This window comes from Perna viridis, chromosome 5 (genome assembly GCF_037379345.1).
Source record: "Perna viridis isolate PV_CMFRI_1.1 ecotype Kerala chromosome 5, ASM3737934v1, whole genome shotgun sequence".
NCBI lineage: Eukaryota > Metazoa > Mollusca > Bivalvia > Mytilida > Mytilidae > Perna > Perna viridis.
In genome coordinates, this window is record NC_142449.1 from 23,207,705 (window position 1) to 23,230,665 (window position 22,961).

Here is a 22,961-nt window from a genome sequence, read left to right on the forward strand (position 1 = left end):
CTATATATGTTGTTGTGTGTTTAGTTTTGACATAAAAGACAAGTTAAGCATGAAAGAAGCTTTCCAGTCCATTTTGTGACATTCTAACATGTTTTTTTTTCATCTTGTCACTGCAAACAAAGGGATTCAATAGTGTAAATAGTCTTGTGAAATTTAAGTGTAAAAATGTTTATGTGTATAATATTTTCTTTCATTATAAAGGCCATTCTTAAAGGTTTTTTTTAGTTTGTTAGTTTTCCAAGAAAAAAAATAAACAGCTTTATTATCGTCCAATGTTTGACTGTAAAGTAAAGACTTTAAAGTAAAGGCACTATAGTCAAAGAATAAGAACACTGGATCTAAATGTTATGAGTGGCCTTGACATGTGAACTTTCATCCCAGTGGGGTTGTTGTTGTTTTGACATATCTATTTCCTTTATATGCATCATGACGTAGAAATTCACAGCGGTTTAGACACCCACAATTCTGTAGCTCACGATAATGTTGGGAATGTGTGGGGAAATTTAAAATCATGTAGTTTTATGTAGGTACATGTATTATAAATTATTAGAACATTTTACTGGTAAAACAAACAAAGTGAAGATATTTAAATAATGAGAAAAATGTACAAAATTAGAAACACAAGTTAATCTAGCTGACATAACAAGTTTTACAGAACCATCTGTTTTGTCTGTGCAAGTTCTAAATTACTATGAAGTTTCTTTATTTATTTCATAATTATTCTGGTAATTTGAAAATAGTGATTCTCTGTAATGCTAAAATACTTTTGATCTTAACGTTTGTAAAGATGTAATACAAACATTCTTTAGTATAAGTGGTGTTTTTCACTTTAAAGTTGAATTTTAACTAAGTGTGTACCAAGTATATCTTATAGACTATTGCTCTTCTTGTAAAACATTGTAAAGATTTGTTTTAAAGGGTACTGATATTTACAGTAAAACCTGTCTAAACCAAATTCTGAATATGCAGTAAACCTGCCTAAACCAGACATTGTGTGACGTCCCTTAATTTCAGTTTCAGTGAAGCACCTGTGTAAATTTAACTCAGCCAAAGGTGTACAAAATAAAACCTGTCTAAACTAGACAACAAATATGTAGTAAATCCTGTCTAAACCAGGCATTGTGTGATGATACTTTATTTCATTTTCGGTAAAACACTTGTGTGAATTCAACTCAGCCAAAGCTGTACAAAATAAAACCTGTCCAAACCAAACTATGAATATGCAGTAAACCTGTCTAAGCCCGACAACTTGTGATGTCTTTTTATTTCAGTTTCTGTGCAGCACCTATGTGAATCAAACTCTGCCTGAACTGAAGGCTTTTGATTAGAAATATTTTTATATGTACATGTAAATTGCAAAAAGATAAATAATGAGGTGATTAGAGATATTTTTATATGTACATGTAAATTGCAAAAAGATAAATAATGTGGTCATTAGAGATATTTTTATATGTACATGTAAATTGCAAAAAGATAAATAATGAGGTGATTAGAGATATTTTTATATATACATGTAAATTGCAAAAAGATAAATAATGTGGCGATTTATATGTTGTTATAGGCTATGTTATCACAATTACCATGTTTTACAACTTTGCCCCATGGTATGTTAATGGAAATAAGACTGCTTGTATCCTGCCTGTATCCTGGTTCTTTTGGCCTAAAGTTCGACTTCTGAAAAAAGCTCCTTTTACCTAGTTACCGGTATTACTTCCAATCATTAGTTAGCAAGGATTAGTTTAGATTTGCAAGGATTTTCCTAAATTTTTACTGTTAAGTACCTTTGACAGGGCTTTAGGTGGCAGATAAATTTCATTACTTTTCCAACCTCAATCAGATAAACTCTTATTGGTATTTATAATGTAAATGTGACTTTCTGAACTTTTTAGAATTGACAAAAAAATCAACTTATCTCCCTTTTCATTGTTTCATTGTTTGCATGATTCTAAAAAAATAATGTTTGTTGTCCTTTTAAACATCCTACAAATCCAGCTTCAGATCAAATCTCTTTGATGAGAAATTGACTGTTTTAGAACTCTAAAACTTATTAACATTACTAATTGTGATTAATTTCACAAAAATGGTAAGTGTAAAATTGTCCAAATGTAATGAACTCACAATGCTAGTTTATATCATGTTGTCATTATCGGAATATACTTTATAACTAATTGCCCCATGCAGGTCTGGGTGTCATAAGAATAGGCCTGCACAGCGCTAAGCTTGTCGTAAAAGGCGACTAAATAGTGCTCAGAATCCTAGCTGGGGGCTAGGCGCTCTGCCCACAGAGCAACTGGGATGTGTGCCTCAGGTGGTGGAATGGGGTACCCCTGGCGTGTTACATGCTCGGGTTGTCAGGCTATAATACGAAAAACCTGACCACAAACCATAGTGGTGCACCATGTTTGGAAAAATGCCATGTTCCTTGCACGTTAAAGAACCCTGCTGTGGTATTCGATAGGAGTAGGAACCTTTGCGCTCCACAACAAGAGGCTAAATTGACCAACCCTACCCATCCCTTCCTTTTATCTTGTGGCAATCAAAATTTGTTGACCCCATTATCCTTGTGTCCCATCCCTTATTTCGTTTCACCATCATTATTTCATGTTCATTTTATCATACTTTTCATGTTCATCGCCTGAATATAGCTGAAATATTGCTACTTGGGCGTTAAGCCCCAACAAACAAACAAAACAAATATAACTAATTGTATGCTTAGTACCTTTTGTGAGATGGACATCAGCACCATAGTAGAAAGTAAAAGCTTGTTTTCTATTTATTTAACCCACGAGACTGATGTCACAAGTTATTTCATGCCTTTGCATTAGGTCAACAAGGAGAATACAAAGTTGCCTTAACATTGCTTATTTTAAACTGGGAAACCCAAGTTTGTGGTATGTATGAGTTTAACTGAATGCTCATTTACTCTTTTCAAAACTTATTCTAAAATTGCCATAATAAAGGAATTGCTGGAAGATCATTATATTACTCAGAAGAAAATAATTGGACCAGGCAATAATGTCACTAAATGTTTGAAGACATTTGTGACATCGCCAAATCTGTTTAATTAGAGTTACTGTGGAGAAATATTCTCAGACTTCAGAATTAATTAAGCTTTGTTATGTAGAAGAAGGAAAGCATGAATGTTGCACCAAACTAACTGTTTAATTGGAGTGCAGTAGTAACTTTGAATGTCGGCATTGAGTCATGTCACTTGTATAACATTGCCCATTAAAGTCATGTAGAGATATCCATTTGCAGGTTTACTTAGTAATCAGATGTTCTACAATTTGGCTCCATTTATTCTAGAATTATGGTTGTAAAAGGTCACCTTGCATCCCTAGTTCAATGATATCGTAGAGATTTTTCCGGAAAGATAACACTAGATCATGTGACATCAATACTAGAGTAAAAATGTTTCATCACATTATATCAACTAAACAAATACAAATGGGTTTCCGCTGAGCTTTATACTTTAGATGAGCTGTTAAGTTTGATAATGAACAATTGTCTGTTGTTAGATCTCATCACGGATAAAAAATGTTGAAGATGCTTTATGATAGCAATTAAGTCCCGATAGAATGACATTGTATTGTTGTATTATACCTGTGCAGAAGCACATCAGTTGTAGACTGAATATTAATTTTGGGATTAATTTCATTCTAACCTTGGGGATTTTTAGTGTTTATTAGATATAACCTTCGAGATTGATACATACTGACTATGTTTAACTTCATCTTTTGAAACAACCAGGATGGTATTCAGTAGTTCTGTTCTATTGGGGCGCTATCACAATCCAGTGGATGTGATTATCAGCTTTAATAATGATTTATGGTATAAAATAATAGATTACCCAAGGAATAAGTTATAACAGTTAAAAGTGGTCTTTACCATATCGTTAAGTGCATCTCCTGTTATATGATGGCCATTTCGATTAACTGATTAATGAGATGTTATTGCCTTTGTCCATTTTTTTTTTGCTTGGCAATTTTATTCATGGAAGTTTTCGGAATTCTTTTTAATTATCTTGACTCAGAAATAAGTAACTTTTTAGTACTTCTCTGTCTAAGAATCAGGCAAAATGTGTATAAGGTGTGGCACATAAAGAAAAGAAACACAGAGGTTTCATTGCATTATCCAAGTATTTATACCTCATAACCCCTGGAAATAACAATTAAGTCTTCATAAAGTTTCCCTTTTAAAGATACTGATTGGTCAAGTTTAATTTAAGTGTACTATGAAACGATTTAAGCAGTCAAAAAATATCTACGTCACAGATGCAAAAAACTTTTCAGTTGTTTTCTAGTTGTACTGAATATATTTTAGGTAAAAATGACTAAATTGGGACAAATGATGTGCCACTCATTGCCTGATTCTTACACAGAATGGTACTTAAGTATTGAATAAGTACATATAATTGTAATATCTTTATTTTATTTTTAAAGATTTCATTTTTGTATAAGGGTGTCTGTCTGTCCACATTTCATGCAATAACAGTTAATTTTTTGGGGTTACTTTTATCCTTCAGGATCAAAATGCCTTATGTCACTGGTCTATCCCTGGAACTTCCCTACTACTTCTGAACACTACACAAAAATATAGTCCAAATATAATCCCTTTTATATCATTCAATACGTCTTTTATAACAAGTAAGTATGTTTCTTGCAACTTATCAGTTCAATAATATTCTATTATTTATGCAAATAAAATTAAGATCTAGTCTTCATATCAACTCGAGATTTGAGGGACACCTTTTTGGCCTTGAAAGATATTTAATATCTGATAATAAAACCGCCAGTGCTATCAGCACAAGGAAGCTGCCATTTACTTTTTATTTTTGATTTATTATTTTTTCAATATATTTGTGTTTTTGTTCACTAAGACCTGTCTAAACCAAACATCTTTTAAACTGTATAATTAGTTTGGTTTAGATAGGTGTTTGGTTTATCCAGGGTTTGGTGTAGATAGGTTTTTTTGTTTCTCAGGGGTTTGGTATAGATAGGTTTTTTGGCTCTCCATGATTTGGTATAGATAGTTTTTTTTGGTTCTCCAGGGTTTGGTATAGGCAGGCATTTTGGTTCTCTGGGGTTTTGTATAGATAGGCTTTTTGTTTCTCTGGGCTTTGGTATAGATAAGTTTTTGGTTCTCAAGAGTTTGGTATAGATAGGTTTTTTATTTCTCTAGGGTTTGGTATAGATAGGTTTTTGGTTCTCCAGGGTTTGGTATAGATAGGTTTTTGGTTTCTATGGGTTTGGTATAGGTAGGCTTTAGGTTTCTCCGGGGTTTGGTATAGATAGGTTTTTGGTTTCTATGGGGTTTGGTATAGATAGGTTTTTTGTTTCTATGGGTTTGGTATAGACAGGTTTCTATGGGTTTGGTAAAGACAATGGTTTCACTGATCTTCTTAGTGTTTTTCTGTACTTTCGTATTTCAACCAAGAGTTGCGTGATGTTTATAATTTACAAAAGATAAATATATATATATATACGTCATTAAGTAATATTTTTAATTATTTCTTGCCTGTATTTTCTTATTTTGATGCAAAATCAGGTGACTTTAGTCATTTTTAAATAAGTAATATTATGCTTCTTGTTTTTAGCTATTACCTCATAACACAATCTTCCCTTAAGTGTATTCCTACCTATCACAGGATGCTTTGTTAGTGGAATTCCTTTTGTCTTTACCGTTTAGATTTATTTCCGTACATTACCGGATGTTTAGACTATGACATTCAATCAAGTATTTCATCAATACTGGAATATTCCATCAGTTGACTCCTACTTCATCTGAACATTAAATCTGTCTTTTCAAGAACAAAACAAATCACAGGATTCTTGCTCAGTGTCATGAAATTTCTAGAGTTTGAAAACTAGGATATATGATTCATTAACTGAATGGGTTTTAGCTATGGGTCTTTAGGAAGTAGGAGTTAGTAATTTCTAAAACTGTACACTTTTTCATGTGTGATGAAAAAAAATTGTGTGAAGACCACTCATGATAACTTTTTATCTATTCCAGAATTTTGTTTTAAACTTATTGATATAGATAAAAGAAACAATCTCTTACCTTTTTAGTTTTTCTGTGTTGTAAGTTTTCTGCCAGAAAAGATCTAGACACCTTCTAAAAAAACAAAATATTTCAATTATATATAAGATTTAGTCATCCTCTTAAGATGTTGTTTTATGACTATAAATTCTAATTCCATGAGCATAAAGCTGCTTTTTGTGCAAAAATCTGAAAAGTTATGAATCTACAATATCAATAAATTTAAAATTTAAAATATTTATTAATGTATTTTCTTTTAGGCTGCAATTTTCTTAATTATTCTTTAACTACACTAAGAGAACTAAAGTAATTAAAGCTAAAAGTTTTATAAGAAGTGACTGCTGTTTTCTCACTTCAGGTTTTGGTGCTGTCACAAATCTTGTTTCAGGCAAAATATAAAAATATGTTTGTTTGATGTTCCATTCTGAGAGCTTAAAATGTGGTTAGAAACATAGGAATAAAATTTTATTATTCCCCCATGCAAACAAAATTTGGGGGGTACTTGGGAATTACCGTGTCCATCTGTCCATTCATCTGACCACATTTCTTGTAAGCACAACCCATTTTGAACCACTCAAGGGATTTTGTAGAAATTTTAAAAGAAGGTTAGGAATCATATTTTGATGTACATTGAGGAATGAAATTACTGTTGGAGGACTCCAGAGGGAGGTAATTCAACTTAAGGGTTCTATATGTTTAATCCCTTAAGCATAACTTCTCCTAAACCACTCAATGGATTTTGTTGAAATTTTATAGGAAAGTTCTACATCATGAAGGAATATAATTAGTGTTGGAGGACTACAAAGGAAGATCTTAGTGTCTGTTAGAATTTTTTTGCGTTGTGATATTATTTTTGCTAGTTTTGTCATAAATGTCAGAAGGTGAAAATGATAACATAAAAATTTTACCCCCCTACCATTTTGAGTTATTTCTTCTTAAGCAAATATGTGGTAGGTTTTGTGGTCACACTAAATTACATTGGACACATTTTTAGAACAAAATTGTGTATTTCTCAACCCATAAACAGGTTTGAAAAAAACACTGATGGCTAGAGATTTAAATCAAAAGGTAGAAAGGAGAAAGAAGATGAAAATATTGTTTTGCAAATGACTTTTTGTATTGGCCTTTTCTACGAGTAAATATAGGGGAACAACAAACAAATTATTTTTAATTTAGGCCTAATAATTTCTGCACTTATAACTATTTCAGTAGATGAACAGATCCTTTAATATTTTTGCCAAAGATTGAATTTGGAATTTAGGGAGGGTCATTTCCAACCTTACATATTTAGATTATTTTTTTATGATTTATTGCAAATTAATGTAAATTTAGTGCTGATATTCAAGGAGTGGTAAGAGAGTATCATCAAATTAAGATTTTTTTTTTGTAAAATTATATATTTTTTTTTAAATCTGTAAATCACAGGTATGCAATTTATAGTTCATCAAGTATTTTTAATCAACAGTTTAATTCTGTTCTCAATCTTTATGGAGCATTAGGTCTGTGTGTTAACAGGAGTTACATAATTAAACTTCAGATAGCACAGCTTATCTGGTGATGTCAGTTATGGCTACTTAGCTGGAAATGATGCCGTTAAATAAGATTTGTTTAAATATCAGTTTTTTTACATTCTTTTGATGTTTTAGTATGTTTGTAATTCCAGAAATTCTGGATAATACATCTCGCACCTGCAACTTGCATATTTCTTATTTTGCATAGTTTTTGATTTTTTTTAAACTTTAAAAATTCATCTAAGTCAAAAGGTGAATAATGGAACAATCTTCTGATCGGAAATAAGGTGTAGCAATAAGATACCAAATGTCTAATTATCTTTAAGAAATGGTTTATTTTTCTAAATTTATCAAGATTTGGGAGTGTTTTGTTTCAAGTTGCAGGGTATTATGTATATGCTTCTTTGTCAGGATTAAAACCTCTTATCTGATTTCTACTTGAGTATCCAAACCCCTCGAAGGGAAACTTTTACAAGTTATTCTTAAAATTCTCTGACTACATTTGTTCATAAGTGTGTTCTCCGACTACATTAGTTCATAGTGTGTTCCCTGACTACATTAGTTCATAAGTGTGTTCCCCCGACTACATTAGTTCATAGTGTGTTCCCTGACTACATTAGTTCATAAGTATGTTCTCCGACTACATTAGTTTATAAGTGTGTTCTCCGACTACATTAGTTCATAAGTGTGTTCTCTGACTGCATTAGTTCATAGTGTGTTCTCCGACTACATTAGTTTATAAGTGTGTTCTTCGACTACATTAGTTCATAGTGTGTTCCCCAACTACATTAGTTCATAAGTGTGTTCTCAGACTACATTAGTTCATAAGTGTGTTCTCCGACTACATTAGTTCATAGTGTGTTCCCCGACTACTTTAGTTCATAGTGTGTGACGTTTTATTAATAGAAAAATCGTTGATTGTAATTTTGTTTAACCTACTCGGTAGGTTTTTCTGAAAATTTGAAAAAATAATGTTTTATAATAATAATTATTATAATAATAATAATAATAAGAATAAAGTCTTTATTTCGAGAGGGTTACACAGTTAGTTTACAAGCTAATCTTCCCTTAGGCCCCAACACTAAAACACACACACAGTTAAACAAAAAACTGATTAGACAAGATCAAAACATTCTAAGATAATATACAATATAAAACATTAAAAACAGTGTTAACAGCAATAATTTTCACTTTTATATATGATACTCTATAACTAATTAATTTTATAATCCTGCTTCTGTTTGTATAATAATTTATGTTTTTTAATAGGTAGTTAAAAAGCCTTTTTTAATGAGCTTGAAAACTTCTTTCATGGGTCTTTTAAAAAGTCACATGAAAAGAACTTTTCCAACTATCATTTTTTAAGATCAATTCAGATTGATTAAGTTCCTAGATAACATTTAAAACCTGAGCTCAAAGAAGGACCATCATAGTTCACCACATAAATCTCAAAGTATGACCTATTTTTAGGATTAGCTTTTCTCCCATCTCACAGCATATTCTCAAAAGATACTTCTTATTCAAAAGAAGGAGCATTCAGTTCTTATACAGTAAAAAAAATCAAGATGTTGAATACTTCTATATAGGTATGAGTTTCTTTCATCACATAGTGTATTCTTATAAGATACTCAATAAGATTGCACACTCAATACAAGAGAAGGAGCATTCTTTTTCATTGAATATTTTTCAAGGTGTTAATAGCATACCATTCAAAATATACCACTGGTGCCATTTCATCACAATTACATCCAGGCATTGAAAGACAATTATCATACAAATTTTTGGAAAATGTTGCTTTTTTTTTTTGAGCGAGTTAAAGCTGTACATTAAGAACCTGTTTTGTTCAGTTAAGCAAGCATACAGTTTATAGTTTCAAAACATAATGGAAGGAAGCTGCCTTTGAACGTGCTTTACACAGGTTGTCAGTTTTTCTAGAATTTGTGAAAACTATGTTTCATTGTGTATATTTTTGTTTATGAATTTGGATGCATTTTTCCTTTGTTGGTGCAGATCAGTATGAAGGTCAGTATTTGGGTGTATCAATTGTACATGTATTGGTGATATTTTGATGGACTATTTGTATCCTTTTTTGATAACATTTAGAAAAGAATCCTGGACTCATGCCATTCCATGTTGTGTTCTCACATTACTGGTATTCAGGGGTTAATCCAGGCTTTGAAGTGGAAGGTTGTACAGGTTACTGAACTGATCAAGGGAAAACAATTTACAGAAAGCTATTCTTGATTATTTTTCCTACTTCATTGAAAATGAAAATATGGGTGTTTAAGATTGGCCTTGCTGATTTAGTGTGTTACTAAAATCAATTTGCACATTGCTTTTCCTGTTTTATTGTTAAAACCCTTATTTAAAGCCAATTTTAAGAAGGGTCCAAGCTTACCATACCCAATACCCTTTTCTAAATCTACCTTAGGTTGTAACTGCTTATTACTCATGGTTTTGTCAGACATAAAGGATTCTGTATCCTTTTTGTAAGATTTTCAAGAATGTGCAAATTTCACTCTTGAAAATCTTACAAGAAGGATACAGTAAATCCATGTAATCTTCACTTATTCAAAGTTTGGTTTGGGAGAAGAATAACATACTAGCCTTTTTCTTTAAAACTGCATTTACAAGTGTATATTCTACCATGACCAGAAACTATTTTAAGGGTAGTTAGTCTATGAGATGCAGGAGTGACAAAATATGTTAATCTCAGTTAGCTTTTTCTTAAATCAGTTAAAAACTATTTTGGTCTTGTGGTAGTAATATGGACTGTGGGATGCTGGTTTGATCGCAGAGTTGTACCAAAGATTTTACAATTGGTATTCAATGCTTTTCAGCTCAGCATGTGACAAATCAGAGAAAAAGTTATTGCAGGTTGTTGAGAGTCAGAATGATGTGTCCAGGGTCAATATAATGTGTCAATGGTCAGAATAATGTGTCAAGGGTCAGAATAATGTGTCAAGGGTCAGAATAATGTGTCAAGAGTAAGATTACTTGCTGACATGTAGGCTGTTGCTCATGTGAGTTAGCACATAAAAAGTTTGACTTGTTCAAAGCAGGGTCTGTATGATTGATCAGACATTCTTGTCCTGATATGCATGAAATATCTGCCATATAACATTAAAACAAAATCAATGCAAAAATTGAAATTGCAATATACTACAAATTTAAATATTGCAATTGGAATATTAATTATTCATTCAGGGATTTGTTTAAGCAGGGTAATTTATGCTGGGGTGCTAATTTTGGCATTTTTTAGCAGTCTGTCAAAAAAAGTTCAAAAAGTATTCTGCAAAATCTTTATTTTGGATGTAAACACTTATTGCACCACAAAGCATCTTACAAAATTAGATACCCCAAAATTTTTGTATTTTGCTTTAAAATCACAAAATTTTACACTAGCAAAAGTAACCCTGCCTTGCAGTAGTATATGCCTGCCAATGAGATTATGTTTATATTGAATCCATTGTTTTCCCTTCTTTCAAAAACTTTGCATATTTTATGACCATAGTAATTTACTTACAATAATTCTTTTTCTAAAATTTAGTACTTTTTCAAGGGGATTATTTAAAAATTAGTATATACTTTTAATTAAACTCAGGGTAAATGACTCCAGTGAATTAACCCACATTTGCAGTATATTAACCTAGTTTGACAAAAAGTGTAATAAGCAACTCACCCAATTTATGAAGATTTATTTTGACATATACCAGATACATCCAATAACCAAACAGACGTTAGAAGCTATACTAGCTTTCCTTAAAGATGGTATCACTCTCCGAAACCTAGTAGATATCAATTAGGTCTGAGCAAGGTGATTGATGAAGTAAATAAGTGTTTATTAGTTTAATTAATCTTTATCTAAACCAGATAAGAACATGTAATTATATGCCATATTACCGATGGGTTATCCATGAAATTAAATAACGGGTGAAATTGAATGATTTACATGTGATGGCAGAGATACGTTAGTGCTAAGTTAATTCTGACAGTACCTCGTTACGTCAATGTTTTGCGTTTAATTAAACTGTAGTTAAGAAATTAGAAATTTGGCAAAGGTAATGAGTATGCCATGTAAGAAGTTTATAACTCTTTTTAATGTTTTGTAGTTTTTTTCTGCCTAGTACATGTATATGTATGTTAAGTGCTTAGGAAACTGCTATGCAACAACAGGATGTACCAGTGTTCAAAATAGTTTTTAATGTTTACCTAAGTTATTGTAAGTTATCAGCCCTATCTAAGTCATTGAAAACTATTACCTGTTCACCGGGATTTTAATTCCCACTTTTAACAATGAACTGAATTATGATGTCAAAAGATGTTTGAGTTCACTGGTGCTTCTTCAAGATAATTTTAGCATCCTTCAACAATGAGACTTGACAATACATGATCCCCCCCAAAACCACTTACATTTTGTAAATATTAGACTAAATCAAATTTAAATCAACACAGTGGAAGCAGCATCCAAAAGTGGAAAAAGAGGAACTCAGAGACAGAGTCAATAAAATTGGGATACAGTGTTCACCCATTAATTTTTAAATAGCACAGCTCTTATAGCCTTTCTCCAAAATTATAGTACAGTGCCCATAGTTCTTCCAATCTAAAATTAATTACTGACAGCACAGACCTAAGAAATCATAGTACAGTGATATAACAGGAGAACAGCAATATAATGGGAGAACAGGGATAAAATGGGAGAACAGGATATAATGGGAGAACAGGGATATAATGAGAGAACACTGATATAATGGGAGAACAGGATATAATAGGAGAACAGGATATAATGGGAGAACAGTGATATAATGGGAGAACAGGATATAATGGGAGAACAGGGATATAATGAGAGAACACTGATATAATGGAAGAACAGGATATAATTGGAGAACAGGATATAATGGGAGAACAGTGATATAATGGGAGAACAGGATATAATGGGAGAACAGGGATATAATGGGAGAACACTGGGGATAAAAACAATGAACAGCACAACCAAAGCAAACACTAAAGAAACTGTGTGTTTCAAAGTTGACTGTCTGATTTAGGTTTGATTCATGGAACTATATATAAAGATTTTCTCATCATTCAGGCACAAAAAAAACTTTTATACCAATAAATATGAGCAGTAATTAAAATATGAATGTAAAAATAAAGGAAATTAAAATGCACAGGACATTTCCAGAATTCATTAACTTTGTAACTAACATTTTCTGTTTTGGAGTCAAATTCAGTAATAGGCAGTAAGCATGGGTCTGTTAAAACTAGGGCTAGGATCAAATTTGAAATAAAAAGGCAGTACCATGTTGTTTGGTTAAAAAATATCCAGGATGTACTTATAAATCAAATGGGTGCTCCCTTATGCAAAGATAGGCATCTATATGGAAAGCCAAAGTGGACAAATATGAGCATATTCTAATATTAAAAAATGATATTTTTAATATTACAAATTCATTTCCTAATATTACAAATTAGATTTCTTTTATCACAAAACACTTTTTCAATATTAAAAAATCATTTCATTTTTTAATATTAAAAATTCAAAAAAAAACTATTTTTGAATATTAGAAATTGATTTTCTAATATTAGAAAATGGATTTGTTCAATGACGATTTTTTATTAATAGAAAATCAGTTTGTAATATTAAAAAATGTGACTTATTTTCTAATATTATAAATTCATTTTCTAATATTACAAATTCATTTTCTAATATTACAAATTTATTCTCTAATATTACAAATTCATTTCATTTTCAAATATTACAAATTCATTTTCTAATATTACATGTACAAATTCAATTTGTAATATTACAAAATGTGTGATATTTTATAATATTACTAGATCAGGAATTGTAATATTACAAAATATTGATTTTTGTCCACTTTGGCTTGCCATATATCTAATAATTAATACATCAGGACTGTTCAAATAACATTTATTATGTATAGCAGGAAAATGTATTGCAATATATGTTTTCATATATCGTAAAACATATAGAAACACCTGTTTAGGACCAGTAAATATGTGATTATTTTAATTATAAAACCAAGTCAAAATTTTTTTTATTCCCAAGATTATGTGAAATACCAATACCTTTCAGTAAGAAAGCATATAAAGACATGGAAAACATAGGAAAAACCAGGGGTTCACGTTTACTTTCGAGAATGAAAGGTCAAGGACTTTTCCAACTTTGAAATCAATGGTTCTCTTTGTTAAAACATCAAGTCATCAGTAAAGTGTCATTGTAATGGGTTGAAGGTCAAAGACCTAGGTGTAAGGTCATAGGTCAAAATTGAGGGCTCTTTACCTCAAACACACATTTATTTGAACCCCTGAAAACATATGTTGCTTTTCTTGCTTTTTCTTTTGTTATTTTTGTAACATCTTTTATTTATGAATGTTGTCTGTAAATATCATGATCACTATGAATAGTAGTAAAGTGGTGTCCTCTATTTGTGTCTTAGAACTAGGTCAAATCCAGTGGTTTTGGTTTGGTCATTTGGAACTAATGTACCCAATTACACCAAAAACATGATCTTTCTTTATTGATTAACTGAAGAGATCAACAATGACTCCTCTAGACCAATAAACTCTTGATAAGGACCAATCAGCACCCATTGTTATCAAATTTAATATTGACCCTCGTAATGGCCAGTACTTGATTGTAATTATTTGACAATTATAACCATATTCATTACCCAAGGAGTCGTGCTAGGTAAATTAAACTCATGTGTGCATTTATATATTGAAGGTAGTCATTAAATATCTTAAGAGGCACTTACAACTCTGAAAGTATATTTTGGTTTATCCATGTGCTCGTTTTAGAGTTTATTGTTTAGTTATTTTGAGGATTGGGTCCTATTTCCACACACTTTATGGCCAGAAAACTCCAATTTTATTCTCTGTATTAACAACAACCTGCTGGCTATCCCCTCTATTTTAGATGTAGATATAATGATTTATCACCCCTTAATGTGTTGTTAACTTGTAAATTAGTTACACATTTTTCCATGTTGCTGCATTCATTTCTTTTATTTTGATGAAAATGAGTTGCACAACATTTTAATAGGTTCCTTTATGCTTAATTCATCTGCATAAGTATTCCAGCTTTTATACAACTCCTGCCAAGAACTGTGCAGAAAATATGAATATTGTATACAGCTAATTCTTTATGAAGGGGGCTACTTTTGGAGAAGACTGACTTTTTTCAGATCCCTTTTGCATTTAAATAGTTATGCCTAGGTCTATCTACCAAGGCAATACTTTGATAGCTTTTGATAACAAACTAGCTCTATTTGGTTGTATCAAGGTTTAAATGAAGTTGACTTTTTACATCTCATAAGATGGTGAAAAAAACATTTACATTCACAAACTAGTCAAATTAATCACCTCTTGCTGTAAAGTATGGTAAATTAACATTGGTGAGATTGTTTTATAAGTGGATGGAAAATAAATTAAAATCCAGGCCCACACATACACATATTCACAAAATTAAAAATTATGCATGAATTTTAGATGGAGCTGTACATGATACAATATGTATACCTTTTGAATTTCAATCATTTATTTGATTGTTTGGCAGAAGAGTAACAAAGATCATAGAGGAATCAGATGGATAGGAGGTAGTATTTGCCTCATAACTGATAAGAAGGAACTAATTAATAGGACAGTTAATTTCACTGATTAGATTACTTCCTTAGGGTCCTTTTTATCAGGTTTGAAATATCATATAATTTGAATTATATGCAGAAAGCAAGTAGATAAATCATATCAAATTAGGCCATCTCTTGAACATTGACATTTTTGGAAGCACCATAAAACTGTTACTATGTTTCTTCATTAGGTGTTGCCAGGAAGGTAAACAGGATGTATTATTTTGCTATACAGATATAGCAATAGTTTAATTAACACCATGTATTTGTACAGGAGAAAACCTAGTTTTCTAATTAAAATTAGACCTATCAATTGTTCCATTCAGTCATTGCATGTAGAATCTAACAACACTCCATTCTACTTTCTGTTCTGATAACCTTTTGATCAGCCAATTGGAATTCATCTTTCATGATTTTGAAAGCATTATTCCAAGGAAAAAAACTCAAGGATTCTGAAAAGGTCATTGGAACAGAAAGTAGAATGGAGTGTTGTTAGATCCTACATGCAGTGACTGAATGGAACAAATGATATGTCTAATTTGAATTAGATTGAAAACCTAGTTGCAGGATAAATACAGAATAACCCTGGTTTTGAGGTCAAGACAGGAAATATCACTATAAACCCTTTGGGGTGAGATTTAATGTTCTGTCCAGACATTCAAAACTGACTTAATTCTGTTTAGTGGCGACATCACAGTCAGTTTGATATATCATGGCAATTATAGTGAGAATAATAAATATTTTGATAAAACACATTAGGAAAGAGTAATCAAGGGAACCAAAACTCTGGTGGAAATCAGAAGAATGTAATCCAGGAACAAAAACTGGACATTGAAAACAGACACACACAACAAAGAGCATTAAATTACCAAAATAATTAAATTAGTTACACATTTTTCCATGTTGCTGCATTCATTTCTTTTATTTTGATGAAAATGAGTTGCACAACATTTTAATAGGTTCCTTTATGCTTAATTCATCTGCATAAGTATTCCAGCTTTTATACAACTCCTGCTAAGAACTGTGCAGAAAATATGAATATTGTATACAGCTAATTCTTTATGAAGGGGGCTACTTTTGGAGAAGACTGACTTTTTTCAGATCCCTTTTGCATTTAAATAGTTATGCCTAGGTCTATCTACCAAAATAATGCATACAAAGCAAAAAAAGAAAATGAGCAACGGCCTCCACTAAACCCAGGGAGCATGGAACAGGTGCACCAGTAGGAATCTGTATTTCAGTGTTATGGTTTTGAATGTGATAAATCTGTTGCTAAGCTTCCTTGACCAGAGAACTTAATTTAGATGTTTTGTTGGATTCTGCTGACATTATATTAGATTATATAACCCTGATTCATGTATTACAGATGAGAAACACCTTTCATTGGCTTCTGTCTTTAGATTAATGTGTGTTAGTGTGATATATTATGGCTAAGGAAAACTGATATTTATAATTCGGAGGGAAAAAAAGAGCTTCGTAAAATTGATCATTCTGATCTTGGCTTATCTCTGTTAAACATAACCTCTTTTTTTATGACCACAAGCTATTTTTTCGTTTGAAAAATTGTTTCACATTGTCGGCATCTGTTAACTATTGTTTTTTTTTTTACAATAACTTGAGTTTTGAACAATCATTCTGAGATTTTACACATAATTTCCTAGGAATTAGTCGAGTGCCCCATAGTTTTTGGATGTTTTTGCCCCATCCTTTTTAAAAAGAAGGGTCTAAAAGGGGAAAATATGGGTGATATCATCAAAATTTGATTGGATTTAACTAGGAAATAAACAAACAACATATGAAAGTTTAATTATATGAAATGATAAATGAAAAAATGTCAACCAATCAGAAGAGTATGTTTTTGAAAGGCCATATTTGATGCTGTTCGGGCAACTAACTTTAAACCCTTCAGATTTTATTTTTATTTACGCAAAGTCCATACAAGAATCACCCCCCTTTTTTCTTTGGAAGGACAAAATATTTTGCTATATTTTTGCTTCTGTCCTGAAACTAAACAAATAGGTAAATACACTAGTAATTAAAAAAGAAACTACCCCAGCCATTCAAACTCTCTGACTTGCAGTACCAATACAAACTAAGGTGCTTCATATCTGTGTGAGATTACTTAATGTTGACACAAATAAGTGAAATCCTTGGGGTGAAAATTGTAAAGAATAACTTATGGACTCATAGTTGATAAAAGTATATAAAAATTAAAAAAAGAAAAAATCCTTGTAAAATTGTCTTAATTTGAAATGACATTGTTGATTCAGTTTCTATGGACACTTAGTACATAACATAGTAAATTGCTGGTATGTAATAAGATAATTATTAGTATTACTTACTTTTCCGAAATCTTGTGTGCTTCTTACTCAAGGCCTTTCCTGCAAATGACAAACTTTCCTATACAGTGCCAAATTAGTTATGATATGAACCCACGGGTGGTCAGTCTTTAAGTTAAATCTTTGACGTGACCAGTCTCTCGTTTCCTCTGTAATTAAACATTTATCAATGACGCTTGACCATAGGATCTGGGAAGAGGGTGGCCATTAGGTGTCACCGTTTACACAACAAACATCAAATTGTCAACAGTTAATCAGCCTTGCATCACACTGGTAGGTAAGAAAAACAATTCATACTATGAAGTGGCCTGTGACACTGGACTTCTACATGTGAGGTCATTTTTGACAATTTTTTAAAGTTCCCCAATTCAATTAAAAAATTAAAGTATATTCTTTTTGAAATTTTTTTATATGTATTGTTAAAGCATCATTTTGATACTCTCCTTCTATTGTTTATTTTAGTATAGGGCTATCAGTATGGACATTTAAATGGTAGGTGGAATATTTTTAATTATTTCCCCCTATTTTTGTACCTCTTCAAAAGGTGTGATAATCATTTACTTTAGCTGAGGAATAATATGATGTATCTAGGTTTAGGAAGTACAATTTTCTTATTAATGTCACAGCTGTGTTTGACTATTTTGACCCAACTTGACAAGTTAAAGATTTGAATCTTTTTAAAATAGGATAATGTCAAAATAGACCATCTGTAAAAACTGAATATATAAGGTCTATGAATATCTATTAAACTAGAAAATGGCGGCACATGATAATTTACAGGAGTGTTCCAGTGTGGAATTCATTACCAATTGTTCCGTCAGATTGGTACTGCTCCATCCATAGCAATATTTTAAGCAGTTATGAGTAAAAAATTTGAAAATGTAAATGTACATAATTTTTTGTGTTTTTTTGTGTGTATTTCATTTGTCTTTGTAGCAAGAACACATTGTGGACCCCACCTCTTTTTCTAAAAATTTCCACAAAGAATTTTTTTTAGAACAACAATAAAGTGACCACTATGTACATCGAAACCTGTCAATTCAACTCTGAGTAGACAAGTATCCCATCTAATCCAACCTCAGTGATACTGTTAGCCTTTAATTTCCCCCAAAATAAGGTTGTTTTGCCTAATGAGAGTTTCTAACTTCTCAGAAAATAATAAATTAAAAGATCAATTATTTCCCAACTGGTTGTAGAAGTTTAGTAAATGCATGGTGCTTCTATTAAAAAAAAAGTACACTGTTTAGGACTTGTCTTGTACTGTGTTATCCACTAGAAAAAAATAAACTAGTATTCTTCCTTATTCCTAAAAATTAGCAGGTAACCTATCTGATACAACCCTGAATAAACATACAACCTGTCTATTCCAACCATGAACTAGTTTCTGTGTAATCAAACTCTTAATACACAGGTTATTTTAACCAGTAACCTATCTAAATATATCTCTGGACGAACCAGTAACCTGTCTTACCATATCCCTGGACAAATCAGTAACCTGTCTAGACATATCCCTGGACAAACCAGTAACCTGTCTAGACATATCCCTGGACAAACCAGTAACCTGTCTTAACATATCCCTGGACAAACCAGTAACCTGTATAGACATATCCCTGGACTAACCAGTAACCTGTCTAGACATATCACTGGAGAAACCAGTAACCTATCTAGACATATCCCTTGACAAACCAGTAACCTGTCTTAACATATCCCTGGACAAACCAGTAACCTGTCTAAATATATCACTGAACTAATAAGTAACCTGTCTAGACATATCCCTGGAGAAACCAGTAACCTGTCTAGACATATCACTGGACTAATAAGTAACCTGTCTAGACATATCCCTGGAGAAACCAGTAACCTGTCTAGCCATATCCCTGCACTAATCAGTAACCTGCCAGTAACCTGTCTAGACATATCCCTGGACTAACCAGTAACCTGTATAGACATATCCCTGGACTAACCAGTAACCTGTCTAGACATATCACTGGACTAATAAGTAACCTGTCCAGACATATCCCTGGACAAACTAGTAACCTATCTAAATATATCCTTGGACAAATCAGTAACCTGTCTAGACATATCCCTGGACAAACCAGTAACCTGTCTAAATATATCCCTGGACAAACTATTAACCTTTCTAAACATATGTCCCTGGACAAATCAGTAACCTGTCTAGACATATCCCTGAACAAACCAGTAACCTGTGTAGACATATCCCTTGACAAACTAGTAACCTCTCTTAGCTTGTCTCTGAATAAACCAGTCACCTATTTAACCAAACTTTAAAAAACAAGAAATCTGCTACCAGCTGTGTTATATAGGGAGCACCCAATTGGTTTTTAGGGGCTTTTTTTCCCAAATTTTTTGTGGTTCAAATTCCTGACATGACCTGAAATATTTCTTTCTTCTTTTATTTGTCAAATTATCAGTCTGTCTTTTTCTTTCAATTATATTAGCCACATATTAATCATGTGGTTTCTCTCCCTCTATTCTTCTAATTAGTTTCTTGTTGATTTAACCCTATATGAACGATACACCTGCTTTAAACAAACAAACAACTTCCTAGATATTTTTGTTCTGTGAAGGTTTCACAGTATTTTATCAGAAGAGAGTAATTTTGATACAATCAGTGCAATGTATTTCATAGTTTAATATTGAAGATAAAAAATAAATGTTGGTGCACATTGGAATAATAACTATTTTTTCGACATTTGAATCTGTTCTAAAATCTAAATTAAATTTCTTATCAAATGATAACATTTTGTGAGACAACTACCTATTCTTTTAAAAATTCCTCAATTTCAAATGAAAATTCTGAAATTTTTGCTAGGATGTTGTGACAATTCAATTGTGGTGAAATCAAATAGGGCTTTAAATTGAAATTAAAATTGTGAGAACCCGTTTAGTATCTATGTAGATCTGCTTTGTGAAAATGTCAAGACCAACCATTTCCTTATTCAAACAGAGCAAGTTATCTCAAAGATGGGTTTTGCATTTTTTATCATTACATCTTATAAAATGAAATGTTTTTATTTTACTGACAACTTTTTACAATAGTCTGGCAAAATTTGAAGACAAATTAATGTTTATGTCAGAATTCCACTTGAGGGAGTGATTTTGTTATATTAGGGTCAATAAGAAGACATTTTGCAGAGGTCGAGATAAGCATTTTTTCATTCCCCCTCAGACAAGACAATGTCAAACAGAGATTGCCGACTAGGCCACCTAATCTGGAATCTGCATTTCTGTTCAACTTATCAAAAGGGCTAGTTAACTTCATTTCCAGGCTAATTCAGTTTTAGAAAAACTGGTCTGCTTGACTAGTTGGAATTTTTTTCATTTTGAGAAAAAAATGATCCTATGAATTACCTTGTAAGGTGAATACATGTATAGTTGATTAACAAAGTGATTATTATTCTGAAATTCAGGTGAAGTTCCACTTTTAAAATGGATGGTGTCTTCTGATGATGCATTGCCTGATTGTTACGAAGGCTTATACCTATTTAAGATTTCACACTCACCAGTGTAATTTATTTCTTATTATCTATTAGTCTTTCAAAAAAATTTTAGGTTGAGCTGTGGATCAAAGATGTTTAAAATATTTTACCCTTTTATGATGCTTTAATAAAATACAGTTATGGAAGAGCTGTACTCTCTAAATGTAGTTCAATCAGTTCATACCATAAAGTAAATGAAATTACTCTCCACACCTTTAGATTAAGGTAATACATTTATGAAATTTTAATCATATTGTTTTTCCTAATCAATATAAAGACAGATTTATTATTGTATAAATGGGATAACAATCTTAAAAACGGGTCATTTGGTTGTACTTTGAAAAAAAAAACTATTAAAATATCTCCACAATGTTTCATTGGATTATAATATTTGGTTACAAAACACAAAGAACTTGCATCTACAAAGAATATGATGACTGTTAGTGCCACTGGTAGTATCATTGTAATATTTCCAAAGTTATTTCCCTTTTATTAAATTTTACATAATAATTATCAAATTTGGTTTTTTAGGTTGTATACATGTAGTTACCAGATACAAAGAAAATCTTGCATGTCTTATTAATATTGAAAAAATAGGGTTGTAATCTTTAAGAATAAAAATGGAGAAATTATCTACTAACTTATCAAACAGTATGCATGTGTATATATGAAGATAGAAATAAAATGAATTCTTACCAATGTTGTGCTGTATATAAATTCCTATATTGGTATGGTTAAATAGTAAAGGTACAGAGAGTTGTAAATTTAAATGCCACAATTACATAATATTAATGACTCAGATTCTAATAAATTAGTTATTGTAAAGGGTGATTGGTGAAAAAAAGGATTCAGGTTGTACCAAAAATAAGTACTCACTTATTGGAATGGAGCACAAATCTGGTTTTGTTAGGAATTACTTCGAGTTGTCCAGTTCAACTACTGATTTTATTATTATTGAATTTGTTTGTGTTTTCTTTTATGCTATAGTCTTGATTTTTAAATAATTTTAATTGAAGGGTGTTAGGGTTCTGGATTCCTACTCAATAAATAAAGCATTCCACATAGCATTTGCAACTAAGCATGCATAGGATTCTTGCCCTATGAGAGACATACAGTTTATACTGTTATTTTTTATAAGTGAGATATGCCTTTTTGATTTTGTTTTTATATCACTGTTCTTTCCATGGTTTCATCTTTTTCTAAAAACTTAGTTTTTGAAAAAAGTCATGTTATATGCTCTTTCTATAGTAATATCATGTTATCAATTCCATTTCATTTTCCCATTCGATTGAACCACACCAGTATATTGGTATATTCCCAAACAAACAAATTGATATAGGTACTTGACATTCGAATATTGACCATGATTTTAATTGGGGTGTAATTATATATGCATACTGTATTTTCCTTTCCTTTTGAGTTGGGTAGAAGTCAACATGTTGTGAACAGTTGTGTAATATTTGAATTACATACTCCATATGTTTAAATGTCAATAGACATATGTGTTAGAAGTTCGTGCTTGAAAGCTAAATTATCAAAGCTATGTTTGATAGTTTTTTGATATTTACAAAACATTGCTATTTAAAGTTGAAAATCTATATCTATTTCTATCATTATATTTTTCTTCATATAAAGTAAAGTAAATACATTATATTTTGTAAACCATTCCACAATACCGAAGTTTTTGATCTTGATTTTGGTAGAAAAAATGAACTCATTAACTGAGTGTTTTGGTCCATTTTTTCCTTCAAAATTAACCAGACCTAGACAGCATTTCATTTTTAGATAAACAGGGTTGTTAAGTTGTTTACATTTTAATTCTGAAATCTACCTTTTACCTTTATCTTACCATAGAATAGAAATAAAAAAGTAAAAGGTAAATAGCATAATCTACCAATTGATTTCACAAAAAGTACTAGTATG

At 31.4% G+C, this 22,961-nt stretch overlaps 2 protein-coding genes across 6 annotated transcripts in view; one reads left to right on the forward strand and one right to left on the reverse strand.

Annotated features, from left to right (window-relative positions):
* Positions 1-21,822, reverse strand: part of LOC148616567 (putative G protein-coupled receptor B0563.6) — a 63,931-nt gene extending 42,109 nt beyond the window's left edge. The window contains exons 1-3 of one of the 4 annotated variants that reach the window (XM_088583728.1): positions 21,735-21,822; positions 17,545-17,583; positions 6,064-6,117 (exon numbers count right to left, since the gene is read on the reverse strand). The gene's annotated coding sequence lies outside the window, so the exon portion shown is untranslated. Of the gene's footprint in view, positions 1-6,063; positions 6,118-11,235; positions 11,382-17,544; positions 17,691-21,734 lie in introns of those variants that run through there. The other 3 variants (XM_088583731.1, XM_088583733.1, XM_088583732.1) reach the window with 3 other exon arrangements.
* LOC148616566 (putative ATP-dependent RNA helicase DHX35) overlaps positions 1-22,961 on the forward strand; it is a 133,861-nt gene that overhangs the window by 105,512 nt on the left and 5,388 nt on the right. The window contains exon 23 of one of the 2 annotated variants that reach the window (XM_088583722.1): positions 18,004-18,033. The exons of the other annotated variant lie outside the window; for it this stretch is intronic. Coding sequence (XP_088439848.1) covers positions 18,004-18,008 — 5 coding nt within the window. The 3' untranslated portion in view covers positions 18,009-18,033. The remainder of the gene's footprint in view (positions 1-18,003; positions 18,034-22,961) is intronic. 2 annotated transcript variants of the gene reach the window in all.